At 33.5% G+C, this 27,024-nt stretch overlaps 1 protein-coding gene across 6 annotated transcripts in view; it reads right to left on the bottom strand.

Annotated features, from left to right (window-relative positions):
• Positions 1 to 27,024, bottom strand: part of NBEA (neurobeachin) — a 696,720-nt gene that overhangs the window by 430,593 nt on the left and 239,103 nt on the right. For all 6 annotated transcript variants that reach the window (XM_058547999.1, XM_058548001.1, XM_058548000.1 and 3 more), the window contains 3 exons: positions 25,296 to 25,403; positions 20,919 to 21,087; positions 19,400 to 19,495 (listed from right to left, as the gene is read on the bottom strand). In XM_058547999.1, coding sequence (XP_058403982.1) covers positions 19,400 to 19,495; positions 20,919 to 21,087; positions 25,296 to 25,403 — 373 coding nt within the window. The remainder of the gene's footprint in view (positions 1 to 19,399; positions 19,496 to 20,918; positions 21,088 to 25,295; positions 25,404 to 27,024) is intronic.

Genomic DNA, 27,024 nt, shown 5'->3' with positions numbered 1-27,024 from the left:
ATAACATTTTAAAAATGTTACCAATTTCTAAACCATGACCTTGAAAAATTTATCCAAGGTAAGTATACTGGGAATAATAATACCCTAAAGTCATGTTGAAGAAGAAAATAAGATATTATATATAAATTATTTGCAGTTCCTGCATAAAGTAGATACTTAGTAAATGTTAGCTTTGTATTACTTTAACATATTTAAGTTTATCTTTTGTAAAACCAGAAGGGCAGACTAAATTATTTCTAAGATCTCTTCAAAATTAACATCTGTAAGTTCTATAAATCTGCCCTTAGGTTTTGTTGTTGTTGTTTCTTTGTTTTGAAAAGCTATTAGGACAGAAAATCAGGAGACTGCTCAACAGGGGGACAGGCTATCTTGATTTCAGCAAGACATCTCACAAAACCTTTGGTGTAGTCTTTAGTGAAAATACAGAGAATGTTGTTTTGATGAAACTACTCTTGGGTGGGATCATAACTTGTTCAAAGTTTTATACACATATGCTAAAGGATTAAAGATAATGTGAAGGAATTTCTTTAGTAACACAGGGCTAATTCTTAGACTTTATTAGACAGTTTTGCTAATTTCTTGAACTTAGATTAACTTTATAACATTCAAATTTACTGAGGATGTGAATTTCTAATTTTTCCAAATTAATTTCAGAATAATTTTGTCAAGTTTTCAAAAGAAAGAAAAGGTATTTTCTATATTCTCCTTTTCTTTTGTTTCAAACTATATTAAATCTACACCTTAATTTAGAAATAAATACACCTTCATATTATTCAATCTTCCTAATATACAATATTCATTTAAATTAACTAAAATATATATCTCTCACAATGCAGTATTATATTGCAGTTTTCCTCATATTTATTAAATAGGTTTTAGTTTTGCTTGTTTGTTTCATCAAGGATGTTAGAAGTAAAAGAAGAAAAGATTAATTAGTAGAACATGATGATAAGATTCAAACACTGGATGACCAACATGAAAAGTAGATAGACCTATTCTTTGTTGTTCCCAAGAATAAAAATTAAAATAACTACATGAAAGTTTTGAGAAGACAGACAATGTCAATACTACTACTGTCAAAGCACTAGAGAAGGAAAAATATAAGAAGTAAAGATAACAGTTTGGCATTTTTTATAAAACCTTGTGAGGGAACGTTAAGACTTAAATTAGAATAATAGCTTTAGGAATAAGAATGAAGGGGAAGAATCAAGATGCTTCTGGAATACCTAGCTTAAGGAACAAAAGAATGGTGATATGCTACTAACTGAGGAAGGAAGCGAAAGAGGAGCATGTTTTTCCAGGAAAACAGTGAATTAAATTTTGAATCAATTGAATCTGCAGAATCTCTGGGATATTTTTATCTGTAGGTCAAGAGAAGTATAGCCATATATTTTGGGGGACCATTCAAACCGAGATGATAATTGAAACTTTGGAAGTTAATGAAATAACCTAGGGATATAGAATGAGAAGATAAGATGGCTAAGGCAGTTATTTCCACTGTTAGAGATACTACTGAATTTATTTAATGCATGTTCGCATCTATAGATTACATATTTTGGGGGCGAAACTAACTGTGGCAGAAAAATCAGGAGAGAATTAAATAGCAGTAGTGACATTTCTATGACAAGAGGACAGAGAATGTAAACACAGAAACAAAATGAGAACTCTAACATCAACAGAAAATCAACGTGGCATGGTTACCAGCATGGGCTAACTTTTCTTACAGACTTTAATTATCAAAAGGCATATAATCAAGTCTCGTACTTAGTTTGAATTTAGCTGATTTACAGATTTGGCCTAGATTTTTGGCTTTACCCTAATATGATGTCTCAGTATCCTTACTTGTGGTGTGTTTTACATTAAGAGCTACACGAAAAATGTAAACTTTTCAAGTTACAGTAGTCTGAAATATAAGCACACAAAATATCTAGGAAAATAAAATCTTTGATTTAGTGTCTACAAGGTATCATAAAAAGAGTTTTTCTACTAACTATAAAATTTTTTGCTTTTCTGTTCAAATCACTGTCAATGGACAACAAAAATCTATAACTCACTAACTAGACACTTGGAACTCCAATATTAATGTTGACCTCTCAATTATAAAACAATTAAAAGTTTATTAAAATTAAATAGAGTATTTTCAAATGACTCATCAAGCTATTTACACAGTAATAAAATTATAATTTTATTTTTACTGTGACTGATAAAAGAAAGATTTAGAAAATGAAGCAGTAATTTTGATATTTCAATAAGAATTCTATTCAAAATATAAGTTTTGTAAAGCATACTTTGTGATCATGTTACATAGAAATGAAAATAAATACCAATGAAAAATTTTATAGTAGTAATTATAAATAAAAAACAGATCACTAGTCAAAAAACCTACCTTAATTTCCCATCATGCATTAACATCTTTTATAGAACATGCTCTCAGTTGACAACATAAACTTCAGCTTAGATAACTTATATATTTCCAAAATGCTTCTTTTGACACTAAAGTACTTTGAGGGTTTAACCCAAGTGACTTTGATAGGAAGTTAAGCATGAACAGCAGAGAAAGTATAAATGATTGCATCTGTGCAGGTTATATCAATGACAGTAGTCTTGTAACTTTTCAGTAGTTCTCATCAGTTTCTGTAGCAATAGGCCATGTCCGTACACAAAGCAGAAACATTACCAGCCTGAGTGATCTTAACCTTGTCAGAAACATGCAGTTGGATGCCAGATGCCTCTTTTTCTTACTGTTTTTCATTGAACCTAATGAGTTCATCTAATACATTTTGCAAAAAATATGGGGTTAAGTTCAGCGAATGACATGATTTCTACATGGTGACCTCATTTGTCACATTCCTTCCTCCAAAAATCTTGTTTTACAGTGATTTATAAAGTGTTTCAATATGTCTTACCTATTAAATTATTCAAATTGCATTTTCCAAACTATCTAAATAAGGAATAACATGAATGGAACATACAGCTCCTTGTTAGTACAGCACTAAAAATTGTATTAATTATCTGCTCTTCAAATGGTAATATTAAGCAAACTAAACCACATTAATTTAAAACATAAAAACGTGTATATAACTAACTTGCATATATTGTTTATATTAAATCCCAAAGTGCCAAATTAAGTTACATAAAAATTAACGTGAACTCCAAAGAGGAAAAATGTCATACATAAAAAGATTTAAAATCATTAGTAAAGCTTATTTTACACAACAAAAGACTGCAATGCATTGAGTAATTATTTGCAATTATTTATATATGATTCAATTTTCTTGTTTGCTACACTAAATGTATGAAAAGAATATAACTTCAGGAATTCACTATTATCAAAGAATATGCCCATAATATACAAAATTAAAATTGAGAAGAAACAAGAACCAAGAATGTACTTCCAATTCATATTTTGACTATGATATGTATATCTATTTGAGTTTATCCAACTAGATATGCATTGAGCTCTTAGGATGTGCATACTAATGATTTTCATCAAATGTGGGAAGTTTTCAGGCCAATATTTCTTCAAATATTCTTTCTGCCCCTTTCTCTCAACTCTCCTCTGGGACTTCTATCATATGTATGTTGGTTCACTTGTTGGTATCTCAACAGGTCTCTGAGGCTCTCTTACTTTTGTTCATTCTTTTATTCACTCGGTTCTTCAGAGTAGGATAATCGCAATTGACATCTTCAGGTATGCTGATTCTTTCTTCTGTCAGCTTAAATCTTCTGTTGACCCCCTCTAATGAATTTTTCATTTTAGTTATTATAATTCTGAACTCCAGAATTTCTACGTGGTTATTTTTTATAATATTTCTTTACTGATATTCTCTTTGGTGAAACATCCCCCTCATACTTTTAATTATTATTATTATTTTTTTTGTGTGAGGAAGACCAGCCCTGAGCTAACATCTATTGCCAATCTTCCTCCTTTTCTTCCCTTTTTCTCCCCAAAGCCCCAGTAGATAGTTATATGTCAAAGTTGCACGTCCTGCTAGTTGCTATATGTAGGACGCTGCCTCAGCGTCCATATGGCTGGGTGACAAGCGGTGCGACGGTGCGCGCTCAGGATACGAACCCCGGCCGCCAGTAGCAGGGCACGCGCACTTAACCGCTAAGCCACGGGGCCGGCCCCTATACTTTTAATTCTTTATAAAAGACTTCCTTTAATTATTTGAGCATATGTATAATAGCTGGTTTAAGCATTTGTGTAGTAAATCCAACATCAGTGCTTCCTCAGGGGTAGGTTTATTGACTGCTTTTTTCCCCCATGTATTGGTCATACTTTCCTGTTTCTTTGCATGTTTCATACTTCTTTTCTGTTGAAAACTAGACATTTTAAATAATATAATGTGGCAATCCTGGAAATCAGACCCCTCCCATGGGGTTCATTGTTGTTCTGCTTGTTTGTTTATTGACTTTCCTGAACTAGTTCTATAAAATCTATATTCCCTATCACCTGCAGCCACTGAAGTCTCTGCTCAGTTAGCCTAGCGGTCAGCCAATAACTGGACAGAGATTGCCTTAAATGTCTGGAACCAGTAAGTCTTCCACTCTTTGCCAGAGCCTCTGTGTGCATGTTGGGGCATGCTTTCAACCCTCCTGCTATTTACAACTCTCCCTTAGCCTTCCTTTTCTGCTTGTACAGGGCTTCAAGGTCAGCCAGAGGTAAGTGATTAGGGACTTCTCAGGTCTTTCCTGGGACTGTACAGTCCCAGGAATATGGATATCTCCCTCTCTGATCTCCCTTTTAAGATTTTTGGTAAGGCTCTTGTTTGCGCTAACTAGTATTGCCACCTCAGGCCATTGCAATGTTAAAAAAAAATGCTACTGATTATTTTGACAAACATCTTGGAAATAGGGCTTTTCTAACCAAGTAAGCTCTGATCAAGTTAAATTATGACAAGCCCTGTGAATGAAGCTTTACCAGGGAGCTGCCAGACAGATCAAACAGCGACAATGGTCTAGGATGGGACTTTCTAAAAACTCCAAGGCTAGTCGGCCTCCTTCCAGTGGCTGCGAGGCTGCTGTTTTTCACAGCTACCACAGTTGCCTGGCTGCTGGTTTTCAAGGCTACAGAGCTGGGGAGAGGTAGATGGCAATAGGGAAACTTAAATCACCACAAAGCTTGCTGTTCTCATGAAGATTCTGCAGTTTTTCTTGAATTAACACTCTTTGGATTGTTGCAAGCCTTTGATTACTTTCCAGAAAACTGAAAAATTTGATTTCAATAAGTTTTGTCAGTGTTTCCATTGCTTTTTTGGAGAAGCAGTTTTTTGGAGGTCCTTACTCTATTCTTCCAAAGGTCCGCCCTCTTAAGTGATGTTTAAAATGCAAATTCTAGTATAGTTCCAATTTGTACATTTTAAATAAAATATCAATTATAAATTATAAAATTATAAAATATAAAATATTCATATATACATATTTTGCTTTTCTCTTGACCTAGCTTGCGTTTGTACTCTTTTTCTTCTCAAAGGAAAAAAAACACTCTTCCTATTGAAATACATCATGCATTTCTGTAATGTAATGGAGGAAATCATTAACACTAATAATAAAATGCCAACATATATGCCTAAAACTCTTCTTACATTGCAGAAAAACAAAAACAACCAAATATGGTATAACTTTGTTAATATCAATTAGATAAGCCACAATTTGCACATTACATATGGTTAAGAGTTCAGCCTTTGAAATTAAGACTGTTTGACTTTCAATCAAGACTTATTTACCACTTATTAGCTCTGTGATGTAGGATGAGTCATTTAACTTTTCTCAGCCTCATCCTCTTATCTGTAATAATAATAGTACATACATTATAGAACTGTTGTGATGATGAAAGAACATAATTCACGAATAGTGCCTAGCACCATAAAGTTTTGTACCTGCTGGTGTCATTATCAATTGTACTGTTACCATAATCACCATCATCATCATCATCATATTCTATTAGAAAATACTCAGCCCAACCACTCTATCAGTTATTCTCTCTCCTCATCTTCAATTTCTGTCTCTCTTCTTAGCTCTGGTCCCTTTTTCTGTAGACCAATAACTCCTAAAGAACAACCTCTCACCCACACCTCCCCTTGTATCTCTAAAACTTAAGCTACTTTGGGTAGCTCTCCTTCCTTTCTAAAGGGAATATGTCATAATGAAAAGGTCATGGGAATGTAATCAAATTGATCAAAGTTCCAATTCTGGCTTCATAACTTACTAGTTTTCCACATTACCTTGGACAAATTAGTTATGCTTTCAAGTTGCAAGAACTGCACTTTACAAATGTAGATCTTAAGTATGTTGTGAGGATTAACAAACCTCTCAGGCTACCACCTGTAATGTTCTTCCTCGATTGAGCTTTCCAAAGACTTAGAAGATCACAGAATCTCAAAATTAATATATTTAGATACCTGTTTCCTCCCCCAGGTTAAGGAAGTTTTCAATCATTATTTCTTCAAATAAGATTTCTGCCCCTTTCTCTTTCTCTTCTCCTTCTGGGAGCCCTATAATGCGAATGTTAGTCCGTTTGATGTTGTCCTTTAAGCTATCTTCACTTTTTTTCATTCTTTTTTCTTTTTGCTGCTCTGATTGGATGATTTCCATTGCCCTGTCTTCCAGTTGACTGATCCTTTCTTCTGCTTCATTTAGTCTGCTGTTGGCCCCCTCCAGTGTATTTTTCAGTTCAGTTATTGTATTCTTTAGCTCTGTGACTTCTAGTTGGTACTTTCTTATATTTTTCATCTCTTTGTTGAAGTTCTCACTGTGTTTATCCATTCTTCTCCCCAGTTCAATGAGCAACTTTATGACCATTATTTTAGACTCTTTATCAGATAAATTACTTATCTCTGTTCATTAAGGTTTTTTCCTGAGGTTTTAGCTTCTTCTTTCACTTGGAACATATTCCTTCATTTCTTCAATTTGCTTGACTCTCTGTGTTGGTTTACATACAGTAGATGAAACAACCACCTCTCCCAGTCTTGAAGGAGTGGCCTCACGTAGAAGATGAACCTTGTTGGTCAACCCTGCCCTAGCTCTTTGTTGTCTCAAACCTTTGTGCTTGTCCAAGCAGCCTATTATAGTTTTAATAGCTCCAAGTAGTTAAGGATGTGCCAAGACCTGTCAGTGTCCCTAAGGGAAGGATCTCACCACCTAGATTCAGGCTAATTGAAAGCCATACCCTCAGACAGCAGCTTTCAAAAGTATGCAAATATATACAGTTCTGTGGGACCACTAGCATAAGACCCCCTGGCCACCAGAGGCAGATGATCTGGCGGTGTCCCTTGGGTGGCAGTCACAAATTTGAGCCTCCATATGAGTGTATAAGCTCTTTTGAGGGAGATACCACCGAGCTGGAGCAAGTCAGTGAGAGAGCGCCAAGACGGCACCCACAGCCTACATTCCTTGAAAGCAGCACCATAGGCCACTAGATGTGTACCAAATCTGAAGCCTGCCTCTCAGGCTGAAACTCCAGGTAAAGCAAGGAGGCCTCCTTCACAGAAAGACTAGAGGGTGTGCCTCAATCGGCTGTCTGAGCAGTGCTCTTGGGATGGTAGCCTGCCAAAAACCATCTCTCCAATTGCCACAGTCCCATGGGACCCAGGTATGCAAGCCCCCCTGGCCCCCAGAGCCGGGCAATCAAGAGGCATCCTTTGGGTGGCAACCGCAAAAACCAGGGCAGCAGATGTAAATACCAGGGCACCAGATACACATAAAGCTCCCTTCCAGGAGATGCTAGCACTCTGGAGCATGACAGAGAGAGCGTAAAGACAGAACTCACCCTCTAAGGTCTCTAGAAATGATTACAGTCAGCCCCAGACACTTGTTTAATTAGAAGACTGCTCCTCAGGCTGCAGCCATGATGATTACCTAATAGGCCTATTGCACAGAAAGATAGAACTCCCGTGTCTGTTGACTCTTTCTGTGCCCTGTGTTTAAGAACTCCTTCTCTGTTGGTTACAATCCTGTGGGACCCATGAACATAAGCCCCACTGGCCACCAAAGGCAGGCAGTGAAGAAGCATCCCCTGGTGCCAGCTGCAAAAATCAGGAAACCAGATGTGTGTGGACTAAATTCTCCAATCAAAAGATATCGAGTGGCTGAATGAATAAAAAAACAAGACCCATCTATATGCTACCTACAAGAGACTCACTTTAGATGTGAGGATACACACTGACTGAAAATGAAGGGATGGAAAAAGATATTCCATGCAAATGGAAACCAAAAGAAAGCTGGAGTAGCTATACTTATATTAGACAAAATAGACTTTAAAACAAAGACTGTAGTAAGTGACAAAGATGGGCATTACATAATGATAAAGGGGTCAATCGAAAAAGAGGATATAGCATTTATAAATATTTATGCACCAAACATATGAACACTAAATATATAAAGGAAATACTAACAGACCTAAAGGGAGAAATAGATAGCAATACAATAATAGTAGGGGACTTTAATACCCAACTTACATCAATGGATAGATCATCCATATAGACAATCAATATGGAAACATCAGCCTTAAACAACATATTAGACCAGATGGACTTGATATATCAATATGGAAACATCAGCCTTAAATGACACACTAGACCATATGGACTTGATATATACAGACTACTTCATCCAAAAGCAACAGAATCCATATTCTTCTCAAGTGCATATGGAACATTTTCCAGGATAGATCATATGTTAGGACACAAAACAAGTCTTAATAAATTTCAGAGGGTTGAAATCATAGCATGTGTCTTTTCTGACCACAATGGTATGAAACTAGAAATTAATTACATGAAGAAAAGTGGAAAATTCACAAATATGTGTCAATTAAACAATATGCTATTGAACAACAAATGAGTCAAAGGAGAAATCAAAAGAGAAATAAAAAACATCTTGAAACAAATGAAAATGGAAATATAACATACCAAGTTTGTGGGATGCAGCAAAAGCAGTTCTAAGAGGGAAGTTCATAGCCTCCTTTAAGAAATAAGGGATAAATAAATGCCTCCCTTAAGAAACTAGAAAAGTCTCCAATAAAGAACCTAATTTTACACCTCAAGGAACTAGAAAAAGAAGAACAAACAAAGCCCAAAGTTAGTAGAAGGAAAGAAAGAGCAAAGATCAGAGCAGAAATAAATGAAATAGAGATTAAAAGATAATAGAGAAGATGAATGAAACTAGGAACTGGTTCTTTGAAAAAATAAACAAAATTGACAAGACTTTAGCTAGACTCACCAAGAAAAAAAGAGTGAGGAGTCAAATATAAAATAAGAAATGAAAGAGGAAATGTTACAACTGATATCACAGAAATACAAATGATAATAAGAGATTACTATGAACAATTACATGCCAACAAATTGGATGATCTGGAAGAAATGGATAAATTCCTAGAAACATATAATCTACCAAGACTGAATCATGATGAAATAGAAAATCCGAATATATCAATTACTGGTAAGGAGATTAAATCAGTAATAAAAAACCTCCCAACAAACAAGAGTCCAGGACCAGATGGCTTCACTAGTGAATTCTACCAAACATTCAAAGAAGAATTAACACCAATCCTTCTCAAACTCTTCTGAAAAACAGAATTGGAGGGAACTCTTCCAAACTCAATTAATAAGGCCAGCATTACCCTCATACCAAAACTAGACAAGGACATCACAAGAAAAGAAAATTACAAGCCAATATCCCTGATGAAGATAGATGCAAAAATCCTCAACAAAATATTAGCAAATCAAATTCAGCAATACATTAAAAGGATCATACACCAGGATCAAGTGGGATTTACTCTAGGGATGCAAGAACGGTTCAACATTTGCAAAGTAGTCAATGTGATACACCACATTAACAAAATGAAGGAAAAAAATCATATGATCATCTCAATAGATGCAGAAAAAGCATGTGAAAAAATTCAACATCCATTTATTATAAAAATTCTCAACAGAGATGGTACACAGGCAGTGTACTTCAACATAACAAAGGCTATATATGACAAGCCTACAGCTAACATCATATTCAATGGTGAAAATATGAATGCTTTTCCTCTAAGATCAGGAACAAGACAAGGATGCCCACTCTTGCACCTTTTATTCAACATAGTATTGGAAGTCCTAGCTAGAGCAATTAGGCAAGAAAAAAAATTAAAGGCATCTAAATTGGAAAGGAAGAAGTAAAACTGCCATTCGTGGCAGATGACATGATATTACATATAAAAAACCCTAAAGACTCCATCAAAATGGTTAGAACTAATAAACAAATTCAGTAAACTCGCAGGATACAAAATCAATAGACCAAAATCTGTTGCATTTCTATACATTAATAAGGAACTGTCAGAAAGAGAAATTATGAAAACAATCTCACTTACAATTGCATCAAAAAGAATAAAATACCTAGCAACAAATATAACTAAGGAGGTGAAAGACCTGTAGATTGAAAACTCAAAGACATTAATGAAAGAAACTGAAGACACAAATAAATGGAAAGATATTCTGTGCTCATGGATTGGAAGAATCAATATTGTTAAAACGTCATACTATTTAAAGCAATCTACAAATTCAATGCAATCTCTATCAAAATTCCAATGGCATTTTTCACAAAAATAGAACAAATAATCCTAAAATGTATATGAAACCACAAAAGACCCCGAATAGCCAAAGTAAACTTGAGAAAGAAAAACAAAGCTGGAGGCATCATACTCCCTGATTTCAAACCATGTTACAAAGCTATAGTAATTAAAACAGTATGGTATTGGCATAAAAACAGACACATAGATCAATGGAACAGCATAGAGAGCCCAGAAATAAACACACACATATATGGTTTATTAATTTATGACAAAGGAGCCAAGAATATACAATGGGGAAAGGACAGTATCTTAAATAAATGCTGTTGGGAAAAGTGGACAGCCACATGGAAAAGAATAAAATTTGACTACTATCTTGTACCATAAACAAAAATTAACTCAAAATGGATTCAAGACTTGAACATAAGACCTGAGACCATAAAACTCCTAGAAGAAAATATAAGCAGTGAGCTCCTTGACATAGGTCTTGGCAATGATTTGTGTGTGCGTGTGTGGAGGAAGATCAGCTCTGATCTAACATCCATGCCAATCCTCCTCTTTTTTGCTGCGGAAGACTGGCCCTGAGCTAATATCTGTGCCAATCTTCCTCCGCTTTATGTGGGACGCCGCCACAGCATTGCCTGACAAGCAGTGCGTCGGTGCGCGCCCGGGATCTGAACCCGGGCCGCCAGCAGCAGAGCGTGTACACTTAACTGCTATGCCACGGGGCCGGCCCCAGTAATGATTCTTTGAATTTGACACCAAAAACAAAAGCAACGAAAGTAAAAATAAACAAGTGGGACTACATCAAAGTAAAAAGCTTCTCCATAGCTAAGGAAACCATCAACAAAATAAGAAGGCAACCTAGTAAGTGGGAAAAAATATTTGCAAATCATATATCTGATAAAGGGCTAATATTCAAGACATATAAAGAACTCATGCAACTCAATAGCAAAAAAATAATCCAATTAAAAAATTCGGTACGTGTGTGGTGATGGGTTGTAATTAGTATTTTGGTGGTGAACATGATGTAATCTATGCAGAAATAGAAGTATAATGGTGTACACCTGAAATTTTTACAATGTTATAAACCAATGTTACTGCAATAAACAAAAAATTAAAAAAAAAAATGAGCATAAGATCTGAGTAGACATTTTTCCAAAGAAGACATACAGATGGCCAACAGGTACATGAAAAGATGCTCAATATCATTAATCATCAGGGAAATGTAAATGAAAACCACAATGAGATATCACCTCACACCTGTTAAAATGGCTATTATCAAAAAGACAAGAAATAACAAGTGTTGGAGAGGATGTGAAGAAAAGGGAACCCTTGTGCACTGTTTGTAGGACTGTAAATTGGTGCTGCCACTTTGGAAAACAGTATGGAGGTTCCTCAAAATAGAACTACCATATGATCTAGCAATTCCACTTCTGGGTATTTATCTGAAGAAAACACTAATTCAAAGATATGGAAACAACTTAAGTGTCCACTGATGGATGAACAGATAAAGAAATGGTGGTGTATACATATATACAATGGAATGTACTTCAGCCATAAAAAAGAATGAAATGTTGCCATTTGTGACAATATGGATTTGTAACAATAAGGACATAATGTCCTTGAGGACATTATGCTAAGTGAAATAAGTCAGACAGAAAATACAGGTACTATATGATCTCTCTTATATATGGAATCTAAAATAAAATAAAAACAGAAAGCAAGCTTGTAGATACAGAGAACAGACTGCCAGAGGAACGGGCTAGAGGGTGGAAGAAATGGGTGATGAGGGTCAAAAGGTAAAAAGAAAAAATAAATTAACACATCTAAGATGGAAGTCTTTATCATTCTCTTTGACTTTATCTACCTCCATTCCTGTTTTTGATCAATGGCCATTTTATCATCTCAGACCAGACAGCCAGGTATTATCTTTGAAAACTTTGCATACCCTCATGCCCCACATCCAATCAATTACCATATCCTGTCAATTTTACCTCCAAAGTATGCCTGTAATTTATCTTCCTCTTCGATCTCCACTGCCACCACAGCTTAGTCCTATGCAATAGCATCTCTTACCCAGAAAGCAGCAGCCTCCAATTGGTTCATCCAGTTGCCCTTGATGCCCCTCTAATCTATTCCCTCACTGTACCCAGAATAGTCTTTTAAAATTGTAAACCATACTATGATACTTATAGTAGGCAGAATGCCCCCCCAAAGATGTCCACATACTAATTCCCATAACCTGTGAATGTTACCTTACATGGCAAAAAGAACATTAAATGTAAGGGCTTTGAGAAGAGATTATCCTGGATTATCCAGGTGGGCTCAATCTGACTTAGGAGTCCTTAGAAGCAGAAAACCCTTCTGAGCTGCGTTCAGAGGAAGATGTGACTGCAGAAGAACAATCTGAGAGATGCACTGTTCCTGGTTTTAAAGAAGGAGGAAGAAGGAGGAAGGCCAGGAGCCAAGGAACATGGGTGGCCTCTAGAAGCTGGAAAAGGCGAGGAAAAGGACTTCTCCTGAAGAGCCTCCAGAAAGGAATGCAGCCTTGATGATGCCTTGATTTTAGCCTGGTGAAATCCATGCTAGACTTCTGATTACAGAACTGTCAGATAATAAATTTGTGTTGTTTTAAGACAATAAGTCTGTGGTAATTTGTTATGGCAGCAGTAGAAAACTAATACAATACTCCTCTGCTTAGTTTAAAACCCCTACCCTTAATATAGTTTACAGGCTCTACATGATTTGGTTCTTGCCTACATATCTAAACTCATATAATGATTCTCTTTCTCTTGATTCTTATGTTTCACCTACATAGGTTCCCAAAATAATCCAAATAATTTTTCTGAACATGTGGCTACCTTTTCAGGAATGTGATTCCACTGTCCCCATACTTTTTCCCAAATTAACTGAATTCATCCTTTGGTTCCCAGCATAAATGTCACTTCGATGAGAGGTCTTTGCCAACCTCCAAATTAAATTAGGTTTCTTCTTTTGTAATTTCTCATAATAATCTGTAATTTTATTTCTTAGACTGCAACATAACTTGCAATTATATATTTAAGTGTGTGGTTTCTAAAACTGTATCTTCCTCACTAAAATGTTAGCTGCATAAGGATAGGGACTTTTTGCTTACTATTATATATCCCTAGTACTTAGGATGTAATAGGAAACCATTCATTTATTCAGCAAATATATAATGAAGAAATCATAGACTAAATTGAAAGAAAGGTTAAATTAGAAGATGAAAGAAAGAAAAAAAGAAGGGAGGGGGGTTTTTGTTGGTACCTTTACGAACATTGAAAACAGACATTTACTTTAAAGGGTTGAAATTTTTAAAAAATGTTTGTTAGGAATAACTGGGTATGATTTTCACCTGTAAATAACTGAAATAGATAATATATTCAACATCAGTAGCCAATAAGAATTCTACAAATATTATATTAATGACAGTGTACTTGTAAAATAAATTATAATGCATCCACATCATGGATTACTATGGATCCATTAAAAATAATTGCAAAAGCAAGAGAAAATAACAAATTTGCAATATTGAAAACCTTAGTGTTGATTATATGAAGATAAAACTTATTTAATAAGTATTAATTTTATTTCTAAGTATGCTATAAATAAAAACTGAGTGGTAAAAGTATTTGTATATAAATTATTGGCATGTCCTTAATTGTTTCCTTAAGATCCAATTCTAAAAGTAAAATTACTAGATCAAGGGCTATGGATATTTTCATGCTATCCATACTTAAAAGTTTACACACTTTATTATGTAAAGTGCACATATTTACATTCTCATCCTTCAAAATTTTGCCCCATTTCCAAATTATGGTACATCTTTCTTTCAATATAAATTTGATTACTAGATTTAAGTAAATTGTCCTTATTTGTACTGTACATTTTCTTTTCTTAGCTATCTGTTTGGTATTTTCCAAATTTTTCCATTACTGTAGTATATTCTTTTAATTGACCTGTAAGAGCTCTTTATTCATTAAGGCTATTAACTTTTATCATATAAGTGTAAATTTTTTCCTGTTAGCATTTGTCTTTTAATTTTGTTAATATATTTAGACATGTAGATATATAAAACTTTAATTTAGTCATATCGTTTTCTTTACAACTTCAGCCTTTGATGTTATGATTTAAAACATCTTTTCTTATGTTATAAAATAGTAATCTTAATGTTCTTGAATTATGTTCATTTTCACCTTTAAATTTTAATACATGTGGAATTTATGTGGCATAATATATAAGGATATAAATTAATTTTTCTCAAATGGATATTCCATTTGGTAATCCCAATACCATTTGCAAAATGATACTTCCTCTTCCATTTGATTAGAAAAGTGATATTTATAATATATGAAATGATCATACAAATTCATCTATTTATAGATTGTTTATGCCATATATCTATTCTTGAACCAGTACTACATTATCTTAATTATTTTATTTTGTGTTAATTCTTCTCCCTGATAATAAATTGTTTGAAGAAAACTAATATATCATATTTATTTATAAGTTTACCTAAATATTAACTTTCTTCTTATTAAACCTAAAGTGAAATAATTAACATAGAGCTTCTACAGCTTCTAGGACAAGTTATTAATAAAAGTTTCTTGTCTCTATCTTTAGCACGTTTATTAACGAAATACATTTTATGGCAACCATCAATACTTGGCTTTCTAAAAAACTGTTTAGCTTTCTCACTGGCTTACTCATTTACCTAACAAATATTTACTGTATTTACTTCCAGGTGCCACACTAGGTGTCAGGGACTACCCTCTTGAAGTACACATTCTAATAAACAACAAATAAATAAATTGTATAAGTGCAAGAATGAAAATAAAGAGCATGCTATGATAGAGAATAGGGTGGTTGTGGTGAGGAAGCTACTCAGCTACACTAGTCAGGAATGCCTCTGTGAGGAGATGACCTTTAAGCAGACACCTGAAGGATGAGTATGCACCAGTCATGCAAAAAATAGCAAGAAGAGAGAACCAAACACCAGGAACAAAACACAAAGACTATGACTCAGAAAAGCACTTGGCTACTAAAAGGTAGTTTGATTGTAGCATAGTGAGCAAATGGAAGAATAACATGAGATAAATTTGGAAAGGGGGTCAGCAGTCAGATTATCCAGGCCCGTGTGATATTTTACTCTAAATGCTATTAGAAAATTTTAAGTCAAAAAGGGACATAAACTCATTCATATTTTTAAAACAAACTGCAGCAAAACTGTGAAAAATAAATAAAGGTCAGTAAGAGAAGAGGTGAGGAAATCACTCTGGAGGCAACTGTAGTAACCCAGGAAAATCAGAACTAGAGTCATCTTGCCACTGGAAGTTAAGACATTTTAACTTTGTCCCCAAAATTACACGAAGCCTTTATAAATTTTTAGAAGGAAAAATTACATTTGTTATATATTATAAAATATTATATGAATGTATTATATTAAATGTAAATTATATTTCATTATATTACTCTATTATATTATATATTAATGTTATTTTAAAAATTCTCTTCAGAAATAGACTAAATGAATAGAGACAAGAAGTCCAATGAAGAAACTCTAAGAAGGGATAAGACTTTGAATTGAAGGGACTATCAAAGATAAAACAGAAGAGAGAGGTCAGAGTACTAGTCGAGAATTTTTAAAAAGGCTCGATAATGAGCTAAAAGAAGAAAATAAAGTGTGAAGAAATTGAAGAGCAGTCCAGAGCAGCGCTCCTCAAACTGTGTGTGAAAATTTACCCTTTCTTTTTAATCCATCATCGAATGACATCTTTGGAAAATGAATTAAAAATAAGTTATTGAGAAAAAAATTTTTAATAGTACACAAAATATAAGCATAAATATTTTTATTATTTGACTCCATAGACATATAATTAAATTTCAATAAATAAAATCAGAACAAAGATAACATTGGGAAAAATAAAATAATTACAAAAACTGTCCATGTTTACTGAAGTGTGCGTATAGGTGATCAATATAGACAAATGCTGTTATACATGTGACTTTTTTTCACTACACATTATAACCAAACAAAAAGTTTTAAGCAAAGAGTGATTTCCCCAAAGAAATGCCTATATAAACATTTTGAACAAACATTGGGAATATAAACATTTAAGGTTTATATTGTGACAAAGCTTTTTGCTTGTTAACTTATCTAATCTAAGTTGAACTGATAATAATGCTACTCACAGGAATAACATATAGCTAACCTGTTTTTGTTTTATTTTAATAACAGGCAGAATGGAGAAAGCAGTGTCACAGCGGTATGCTGATGGAATGAAAACTCAGAAGGCTCAGAATATTCATTTTAAACTTTTATCTAAAATGCAAATAGAAATGCTCTATCTTCAAAATATACCCTCAATGTTCAAATTACCAGTTCCAGTAATTTATCCTGTATGGTTATAATCAAATATAAATTATATTTCAATGAAAGAAATGGATTCCAATTCCATGAATTTCTTTTTGGGGGAGGGAGGCGAGGAAGATTGGCTCTGAGCTAACATTCGTGCCCATCTTCCTTTATTTTTGTATGTGGGATGCCTCCACAGCATGGGTTAACAAGTGGTGTGTAGGTCTACACCCGGGATCCGAAACCACGGACCCCGGGCTGCCAAAGCAGAGTGCGTGAACTTAACCACTACGTCACCAGGCCAGCCCCCATGAATTTCTTTTAATGAAAATAAAACACAAAACGCTCTACCAAATACATAAGATGACAGGAGATAACTTTATAAGGATGAACAAAATTAAGATCATTCTTAAAGATCAAGATACTTCTGTGATAATTATTATTAAACTATGAAACATATCATAGAAACTGTGTGCTTCAAAGATTCTTTTATTTTTGTCCTTTGATCTTTTCTGCCACTCAAAAAACATGTTGCAATCCTTCCCTTTTTGGAAGTACTGAGTTCATTAAAAATATTTTACATGTCTGACAAAGAAGCCAGTCCTAGCTGTCTTTAAGGAGTGGAATCAAACTGGTTTCCTATCCTGTAAAAACACTAAGAGTTGACTGTGTAGTTCTGACATCATCAACAGAACTCTTCCTCTCAATAACCACTGCATCACAGCATGCAATGACAGTTACTTACGATTAGCTTCCATATTTATCACATAATAAAGAGAATAATAGCAAATTTACCACATCAGCTTTAAAGTAATTCAAAATTTTATTATACCTCTAAAACAACTGTGCAGTTCAGCTAAAATTATTTTCATAACAAACCTGTCTTGATAAAGAAAGCAGTGCATTGATATTCTGATGCAGGCTCCTTAATCTCCAGACTATTTTCCAGACACTACAGCTAAGCCTTTGGAACATACTTCTACACAAAAAAAAACTCTAGATGACATTTAATCTAAGCTAAAATAATCCTTAGTTCATACAGTTTAGAGCTAGATGTGTTTGTAAGCAATAAAGCTGAAAAGAATTTCTCCTTCATTTCATCATGATAGTCAAATGTTGCACATTTATTAAAATTATCTGTGCATTCAAGTTGTAACAAAAAATACTTTGCTGCTTTATTTGTTCTGTAAGTTGGTCTTCCATATCACTAGCCAGCGTATGGAGTACACTGAACTATGGCATCATGTGAAACTCAGGGTCCTCTCCAAATTCATCCAGTTTTCGGCAGAATTCAGTTCCTTGTTGTGGTAAGCTAAAGGCCCCCACTTTCTTGCTGACTGCCAGCTGGGTAGTGCTCTCAGCTCCTACAAGGTGATCTCAGCTCTTTGTCTTATGGTCACTTCCATTTCAGCGATGCAGAACTTCCTTCATGTCAAACCCTTCTCACACTTCAAGTTTCTCTGACTTCGTGTTCTGCAACCAGCAAGAGAAAACTCTATGCCTTTACAGGGCTCATGTGAGTAGCTCAGGGCCACCTGGATAATCACCTTTTCTTAAAAGCAATTGTGCTATAACATAACCTAGTCACAGGAGTAAAATCTATCATATTCACTGTCACAGGAATTATGCAAGGTGTGTACACGGAAGAATCTTGGGGGTGTGTGCAGAATTCGGCCTAGCACAATCCTTTGTTCTGCAGCGATTCATCTCATTTTAATCTTACCCAGAGACATCATTTCGGCTACTTTATGTTTCATCTCTAAAACTTCTAATTGGTTCCTTTCAAAAAAATCTTCCATTTTTCTCCTCATTATGTTCATTTTTTCTTTTAAATTGAAAAACATCTACTTACAACAGCTGTTTGAATGTCCTTATCTGATAATTCCATCATCCTCGTCCTTTCCGAATCTGTTTCTACTGACTGATTTTTTCTCTTGCTTATGCATCACGTTTTCCTGCTTCTTTGCATGTTTAGTAATTTTTTATTGGATGCTTAACATTGGATTGATTTTACATCGTTTGGTGAAGAATTTTTTGTTTTCCTTTAAAGAGAGCTGGAACTTTGTTCTGACAGAAAGTTAAGTAACTTACAGGTCAGTCTGACGCTTTCAAGGCTTATTTTTAAGCTTTTTTCTTGTGAGTCTAGAGTAGCCTTCATTTTAGGGCTAATTTAGTCCCACTACTAAGGTGTGGCTCTCTTGCAATCTCTAGTGGATGCCACCACTGCGCATATTATTACACATATAATTTGGTACCCTTAATTTGCATACGATACTTGAAGAAATGTAATGGAATATAAATACAAAACTTATATTTTGCTCTCAGTATCCAGGTATAAATACAACATATCATATCCCCATGAAACCTGAGGTGTATACTTGTTTATGAATAATTACATTATGGATATTTATTGTATAACAATTGATGAAATAAGAATACCCAAACAGGGCAGGAGATGAGGTCAATATTACCTTTGTAAAATGAGTGGGCAAAGCTCTGCTCAGGAATTAACTTGGCAAGGAATCCATGGTTCAAACTTGGATGAGGGATAGATGGTATGACCACAACTGTGGAGAAAATCATGGAATCAAATTTGAGCCAGCATGTAACAACCTGCAACACGGTCCACTGAAGATCCATGACAATTCTATATTACTGCAACATGCAAACAGTACTAGCAATAAAGACTGCATCTCTGGGGGAAGGAAAGAGGTTATGTATTAAGAGAAAGGAAATAATATACTTAAGTAGAGTAATTTTAGCAACATACATAGAGACAAACACACAAGAAAATCAAAGCTGGAAGGTTTGATAAAATATTGCTCATTTTATACATATATGACTGATATGAATGCATTAAAAATGAAAATACAGTCACTGTTTTAAATGGTCAAAAGACATAAACTGGAATGGTAGGATAATGTTTAATTTGAAGAATAAAGTTAAAAGTAAAAGTATACTATAATGAAATATCATGTTTATGTGTTCAAAGTAAACACAGCATGCAACAGCAAAGTATTATAGCTAACACACAATCCATGTTTCCACAACAGCAATGAAAGGTAAATGAGATACAATATGCTCATGGAAGACAAGATGCAGAGATTTGACCACTAATTTCTATTCACTTTTTAAAATATCCATTTTATTTATATATCATATGCATTCACTTAGGAGAGACAATTTCAACTACAAATTAATCCAGTAGTAAACAAAATAACCACTGGGTTACCAAGGTTACATTGCAACTAACAGAGAAACAACCTTGATATAAACACTTGGAAGTAAATGCAATTGATAGAAGTGCCTCATGATATTAAAATATTAGTTGCCAGAAAATGAGCTTATCATTTTCAAGCAGAGTAGACAAAGCTGATAATGCAAGAACTCCTACAACATGAGAATGTTCTCTAGATAAGAAAGACAATATGACTCAAGATGGTTCATTCTCCATAAGTCTTTGATTTCAGTTGAAGCAACTTTGGTATAAGGTTTAAAATGTATGTTTGCTTACTATGAATCTCTGATAGAATATTTAGATGCCAAAACAACTGTACACAGCAAAAGAAAGAAAGAGAGAGAGAGAGAGGAATACTATGGACTTGGCTATAAATATTTATATTTTGGCTTATTCTTGGTCTTGAACTACTTTACAAGGATCTCCTACTTTCATGTTTATAAAGGTTAAAAGTAATACATTTGAAATATATGAGTTACTTGCATATTAAATAGTAGTATAAATGATTTGTATTAATAAATGAAAAACATTAAAACCAAACTGCACTGATAAAATGAGAATATAGCAATTACCATGGAAATATCATTCACACATTTTTGTGGAATTAAAGAATATTAAATTAGCATTTATATACCACCTATTTATAATTATTTGAGGTGATTATGAATAGGACCAGTTTAAATCTTAACGTAAAAGGGAAGTAAAAAGGAGATAAATGATGAAATTCAAATAATTTTAAAAATATTAAGTACCTGTACTTGTTGGCGAATTTATTTCTTGTCTGATGTTTCTACCTGGTTGGCTTCCAGTTCTTGCAGTCTCTCGCTGGGGTTCTAATATGTCACGATACTTGGAAACCATCAGAACCGAAATGAAGTAAACAACAGCTAGAGCTAAGAACTGTGCCTGCTTGCTATCATCCTGTATAAAATAAAAAGGCAGTTTTGATAGTTAAAATTTTTAATGTCTAAGTTCTTAGAGTACAAGAAACTATTCCTATTTCATTTTCTTTATGGAGGCAAAATATGACATTTAACTTTTACTAAAACTTGCTAAGTATGTATTGTTATTTACTAAGTATCATTTAAGTATAAATACAGAACTCCAGGAATATATCATCTGAGTTATAGGTTGAAATGAAATTTAAAAAAAACGAGGTGCTAAAATTTTGCTGAATATGCCACAAAATTTTATTTTCTTTTTCACCATTATTATCCATTACTTCCATAAAAACAGAATATGTATATTTATAAAATATGCAGAAGGCACAAAGTTGAAAAGAACAATTTAATGTCTGGATTAAAAAATTCAAGAGTTTCAAATGTTACAACTGAAAAAAGTTAATAAAATAAAATATGTATTACAATTGGAATACACACACAATTCTAACATACTACTTAAGCAGGAAACTATATGAGTACAAATTAGAGGAGATATAAACAATGGGGAGCATAATACATAAATTTTATACAAGCTCAATATGAACTAGAAGTGTGATATGGTAGCTCAAGAAAAAGTTAATGCAATATTTCACTGCATAAAGAGATAAAAAGAAGTAACAGTCCCACTATCCTCCACTGAAAATTGACTTCTAAAAGACTGCCAATATTTGAGGCTCCTAATTTCAAAAGCTCAATGACAAAATTGAGTTTTTCCAGAGGAGAGCAGCAAAGTGGTAAAAGGTCTGATAAAGATCGGCCAAATTAGGATACAGAGATAATAGTTTTAAAAAAGGAGAATGCAGTCTAGTAAAGAAGATAACTTTATAATATGTATGCTTTATAAAAATATAAAGGGTTGCATACAACCTTGAGAGCTCTATCCAAAAAGCCTACATAAACATCTTACAGGAAAAAACTGTTAATAAGGCAAATTTATACGACCTCCAATACCACTTCTAAATTAAACTATGTCTAAGGAATCAAATGTAAATGGTTATAAAGCCTTTTTTCTAAAAGCTAGGTAAAGGTGATACTTCAAATCGAAACTGCAAGTAATTACCGCGGCCCATAGATAACAGGTAAAAACAGTATGATAGAAATAAGGAAAATGAATATGCATTGAAGTCTAAAAACTCCATTAGCGGGCACTTTATATGCATTACTTCATTTAGGCACAATGTGAACAAGATTCAGAATTTTTGTGCATTTGTCAGAAAAGAAAGCAAATGAGAAATATTTACTGATGATTTAATATTGTGAAACAGAATTAGTACAGCTAATGTAGAACATGACCAAAATAAATTAAATTTGTTCTGAAATACTATGAATTTAGTATTTCATACTCTGTGAATGACAGACAGCTTTTCTAGAGATATAGTTTCTTATGAAGTATTTGAAATGCATACTCCTTGCATTACAATTAATGTCTAAATTTCAGAGAGTCTGTGTGCATGTGTACGTGTGTAGTCTTACTAAGAAAATTATATACTTAAAAAGTAACACAGCTGAGAAAGACTGGAGGAAAAAGAAACAGATTTCCACCCCCAGGTTACATTCTATCAGTTATTTAATCGGTAGATATATCTGTGTGTGTATGTATATATTATAATATGTATATAATATAAATACATATATATTATACACACACAGATATATATATTACACATTATATATATAATGTACATATACCTTTCCTTAAAAACCAAATTTTTGATCCCATTTGTTTTTGAAATTCAGGCAACTAAAAATGACTATTGGTTCATAAAAATTTCAAAAATCATGTTAAATGTTTACAATTGAATCTAAAATCATGTTAAATGTTTACAATTGAATCTAAAATCTAAAATATATCAATTGTACAACACTTCCAAATTTCAGAGATTATTTAAAAATAAAAAAAAACTGTCTTAGAATCTATGAAACATAGTGATGAAAAAAAGAATGCTTTGGAAAGATCTACCTTGGAATTCTGACTGTACCTCATACTAGCTTTGTGATCTTAATGTTTCTGACTCTTAACTTTTTCTCTTAATCCGTAACTGGAAGCTTAGGATAATACATTTTACGTGTCTGATACACAGTATAAACCCAGTCAACACAAGTTACGTGACCTTGATGATGGTTGGAAAGTACACCAGGGTACACTTAATTCCCTTCGTTCAGGAAGAAAGCTAGGCACCACTGCTGGGTTATCCAACATCTTTACAAAATATCTACGAATCTTAGAAAAATTATCATAACCTACCATAGTAACCTACTGCAGAATTTACTAACAATTTAAACACAATGTCACACTTAACATAAACCCCTTCTATGTTATTTTTGAATGCGCCTCTTGGAGATGAAGATATGCTCCATGTTTTAATCATGCTTCATTTAAACATTCTTTCCACAACACATTTTTTCAGGATGAGTAATTCCCATTTCTAAATGGCTAAATTCTGAGTAAGTCATTTTTTTTTTGAAGTCTAGATTAGAGTCCAGATTATGGTGAGATTCTTACATCAGAGTTTTTACACTATCATGTATTTTATCTCCCATTTTTTGAAAATTCTTTTATTATTTAATTACAAAAACAATACAGGTTCATTACAGAAAACTTGAAAAATACAAGAAAGTATAAAAGGATAAAGCACAAAATAAAAACTGTTTACCTAGAGATAATCATTGGTAGCATTTTTCTATTCTTTTTTTTAATAAAGATGCACATGTGCATGGCATGTACATACACTCGGCACACAAATGTAATATTTGTATAATACAAGACTTTTGTATACCGCTGCTTTCCCTTAAAATTTATCATGAGTATTTTTCCCACATCACTAAATTTCCCTCAAAAATATAACTTTAATGGCTGCATAGTTTCCCACTGAATGAACATATTATGATTTATTAAGCTGAAAATCTACTGTTGGACATTTATAAGGTTGCCAATTTCCCTGTTGACATCTATGATGAGCATATGAGATTAAATAACTTTGAGTAGAACCACTGGATCATGGGGTATCAACATTTGTAAGAGTCTTAACACATATTAGTAAAGAGATATTCAAAAAGTTTATCCAATTTATACTCCTACCAGTGGTATATGACAGAATATATTTCAACGCACCTTTGCAATGCTAGCTATTATTATTTTAACATTTTAGTTTATTTAATAGCAAAAATATTTCATTGCTGTTTTAATTTTCATTCTCTTGACTACTGGTAATACTGACTTTTTATCATATGTTTAAATTATCTTTCATATTTTATGTCCACTGTCTATTTTTCTCTTGGCATGTTTGTAATTTTCCTAGTTATTTATAAGAACTGATATATATTAAAGAGTGACAATTTTCCTATCATATATTCCTACCATGCAGTATTGTGCCATATGATTTAAATACATTTTAACCACTTTCTAGAGTACAGAGTACTCCATCCAATTTATTCTTACATGTAAATTTAAAACATAAACTATTTCTTCTGTTTCATAAATCATCAATTAAAATTAAGAAAAACAGAATCCAAAGTGGCTTATAAATAATAACTATATTAAGGAGTTCTGTCAACATTGAATCTGCTCTGAAATACTATATATGTTTTTACACAATCTGTGGAAAGGCCAGTCCTATTTTTACTTACCTTGAGTAAGTGATTATATAACTGGAGGGTTCCATGAAACTGTCTCCTTAAGCTATCTTTCCCTTAAGATTTATTAGGCTACCTTTCTAACTCAAATTCTCATAGATATCTATATTTTTAAAATGCAGATTCTTCTTTCAAAAGTAATTATCCCCCCAAAAAAGTGATTGCCAGTAACACCTTAATGAATTAATCCTTTTTATCCATAATACAAGGAACAATGATAATAACAAAATATTCAGTTCCTAGTGATGGAGCAAGAAATACTAAAAGAGAGGAGTAGGTTATTCAAGATAAAGTGAATTATAACTTTTCAAGGTTATCCCTATTCTTAGTATACATACAAATCGTCAAAATTTCACATCATTAAAAAAATATATCAATAAGCTTTCTGAGAAAGGTAAGGCTCAACCATTTTACAATCAGAAGTACGTTTAAACCTACAATTCCTGACATTACGATAATTAGTTTTAATATGCAGCTCTCTTAAAAATTTTAAATTATTTTATGCAAATGACAGTGGAAAGTTTTTTTCTGGGAAATCACGCAGGCATAACTTACCACATCCCGGAAGACAACGGCGCGGAGGCGATTGATATCAACATCCTGAAGAAGTCTATCAGGATCCTTAATAGGAGAAAGGTTCCCTGGTACATTTTCTAGTGGAGTCTTAAAAAAGAAAGAGAATTGTGAAAAAATAGTATAATACGAAACATATAGTAACATAATTTCTAACATCTTTAACTTAGGCATTAAACTGGCCACGTTCTTTACTTTTTCATTATTGAATAACATTTATTGACAATAATACTCTATTACAAGACACTTTTTCTGTTCTCTTCTACTCGTCACACTCTCACTTACCAGTGTTCTTGTTCTTCATCAGCATACCTACCACTTCAGACTCAGAAAAGTGGGTAAGACTGTGGTACCAAAAAGACTGATCTCAGACTTCAGAAGATTTGGACTCAAATCTCTGCTGTGCGATCTTGGGCTTCTTACTAAAATTCTCTGAGCCTCACTTTCTCTACCTCCGGTTAATAAATCTCTGAGTCACTAAATTCATTTATCCACCACGCTTTAATAATATATTAAATTATTATTTTACATTACAGATTATTATATTACATTATTATTTGAGATTTCATATGTGTGAGCATTCCATGATCTACAAAAAGTTAGAAAAGGTAAATTAAAAAAAAGTTCAGTCTGGGGCCGGCCCCATGCCTTAGAGGTTAAGTGTGCATGCTCCGCTACTGGTGGCCCAGGTCCAGATCCCGGGCGCACACCAACGCGCCACTTGTCCGGCCATGCTGAGGCGGCGTCCCACATACAGCAACTAGGATGTGCAACTATGACATACAACTATCTACTGGGGTTTTGGGGAGAAAAAGGGAAAAAAAAGGAGGAGGATTAGCAATAGATGTTAGTTTAGGGCCGGTCTTCCTCAGCAAAAAGAGGAGGATTGGCATGGATGTCAGCTCAGGGCTGATCTTCCTCACAAAAGAAAGAAGAAAAAAAAAATTCAGTCATAGCCTTAATATTAAAGCTGAAAGACATTAAAAATCCTTTTTATAGTTGAAAACACAAAAATCCACAAAATTTAAGTTAACATAGCAAACTAGTGAGAAAGCCAAGTTTCCTCAATCTAGTACTTTTTCACTTACATAATATGTTAAGAATTGTGTGGATTAAATTAGATAATATATGTAAAATACTAAATACAATTCTTGCAAATAGAATACTTGTTGTTACTCTAACTAATTAAAAATAAATGGCCTCCTTCTAATTCTCTATAGACCTCAATTATGATATTTCACTCCTAAATTAAGGTGTTTGATTCCTTTGCAGCACAGTATTAGTGAAAAGAGTATACTATTTGAAGGTTGGTTGTTACTTGGTTTCCACTATAATTCCAAAACTTACCAGCCGTATGACCTTAGGTGAGATACTTAACCTCTCTGACCCTCAGCTATACCATCTAAATAATAGGCTAATAATATTTATTGAAGAAAATAATACATTATTTACAGCACAGATGAAAAGTACATAATTTACAACATAAAGGAAAAAATTTATAAATATTTTAACTTATATACCATTTACATTTTACAAAGTGTTTCTATATCCATAATCTAATTTGATCCTTCTAAAGACATTTTTATAGGAAAAGCTTGTATTATCGCTTGCTTTTACAAAGTATAAAAAACGAGGCCCAATGAAGATGCATGATTCATGCAATTCCACACAGGTTAGTACCACACCAAAATTAACTATGGTTTACTTACTA

The sequence above is a fragment of the Diceros bicornis genome, chromosome 9 (genome assembly GCF_020826845.1).
Source record: "Diceros bicornis minor isolate mBicDic1 chromosome 9, mDicBic1.mat.cur, whole genome shotgun sequence".
Classification (NCBI taxonomy): domain Eukaryota; kingdom Metazoa; phylum Chordata; class Mammalia; order Perissodactyla; family Rhinocerotidae; genus Diceros; species Diceros bicornis.
The sequence above is the reverse complement of the archived record's forward strand: the minus strand, read 5'-3'. Positions and strand labels throughout refer to the sequence as shown.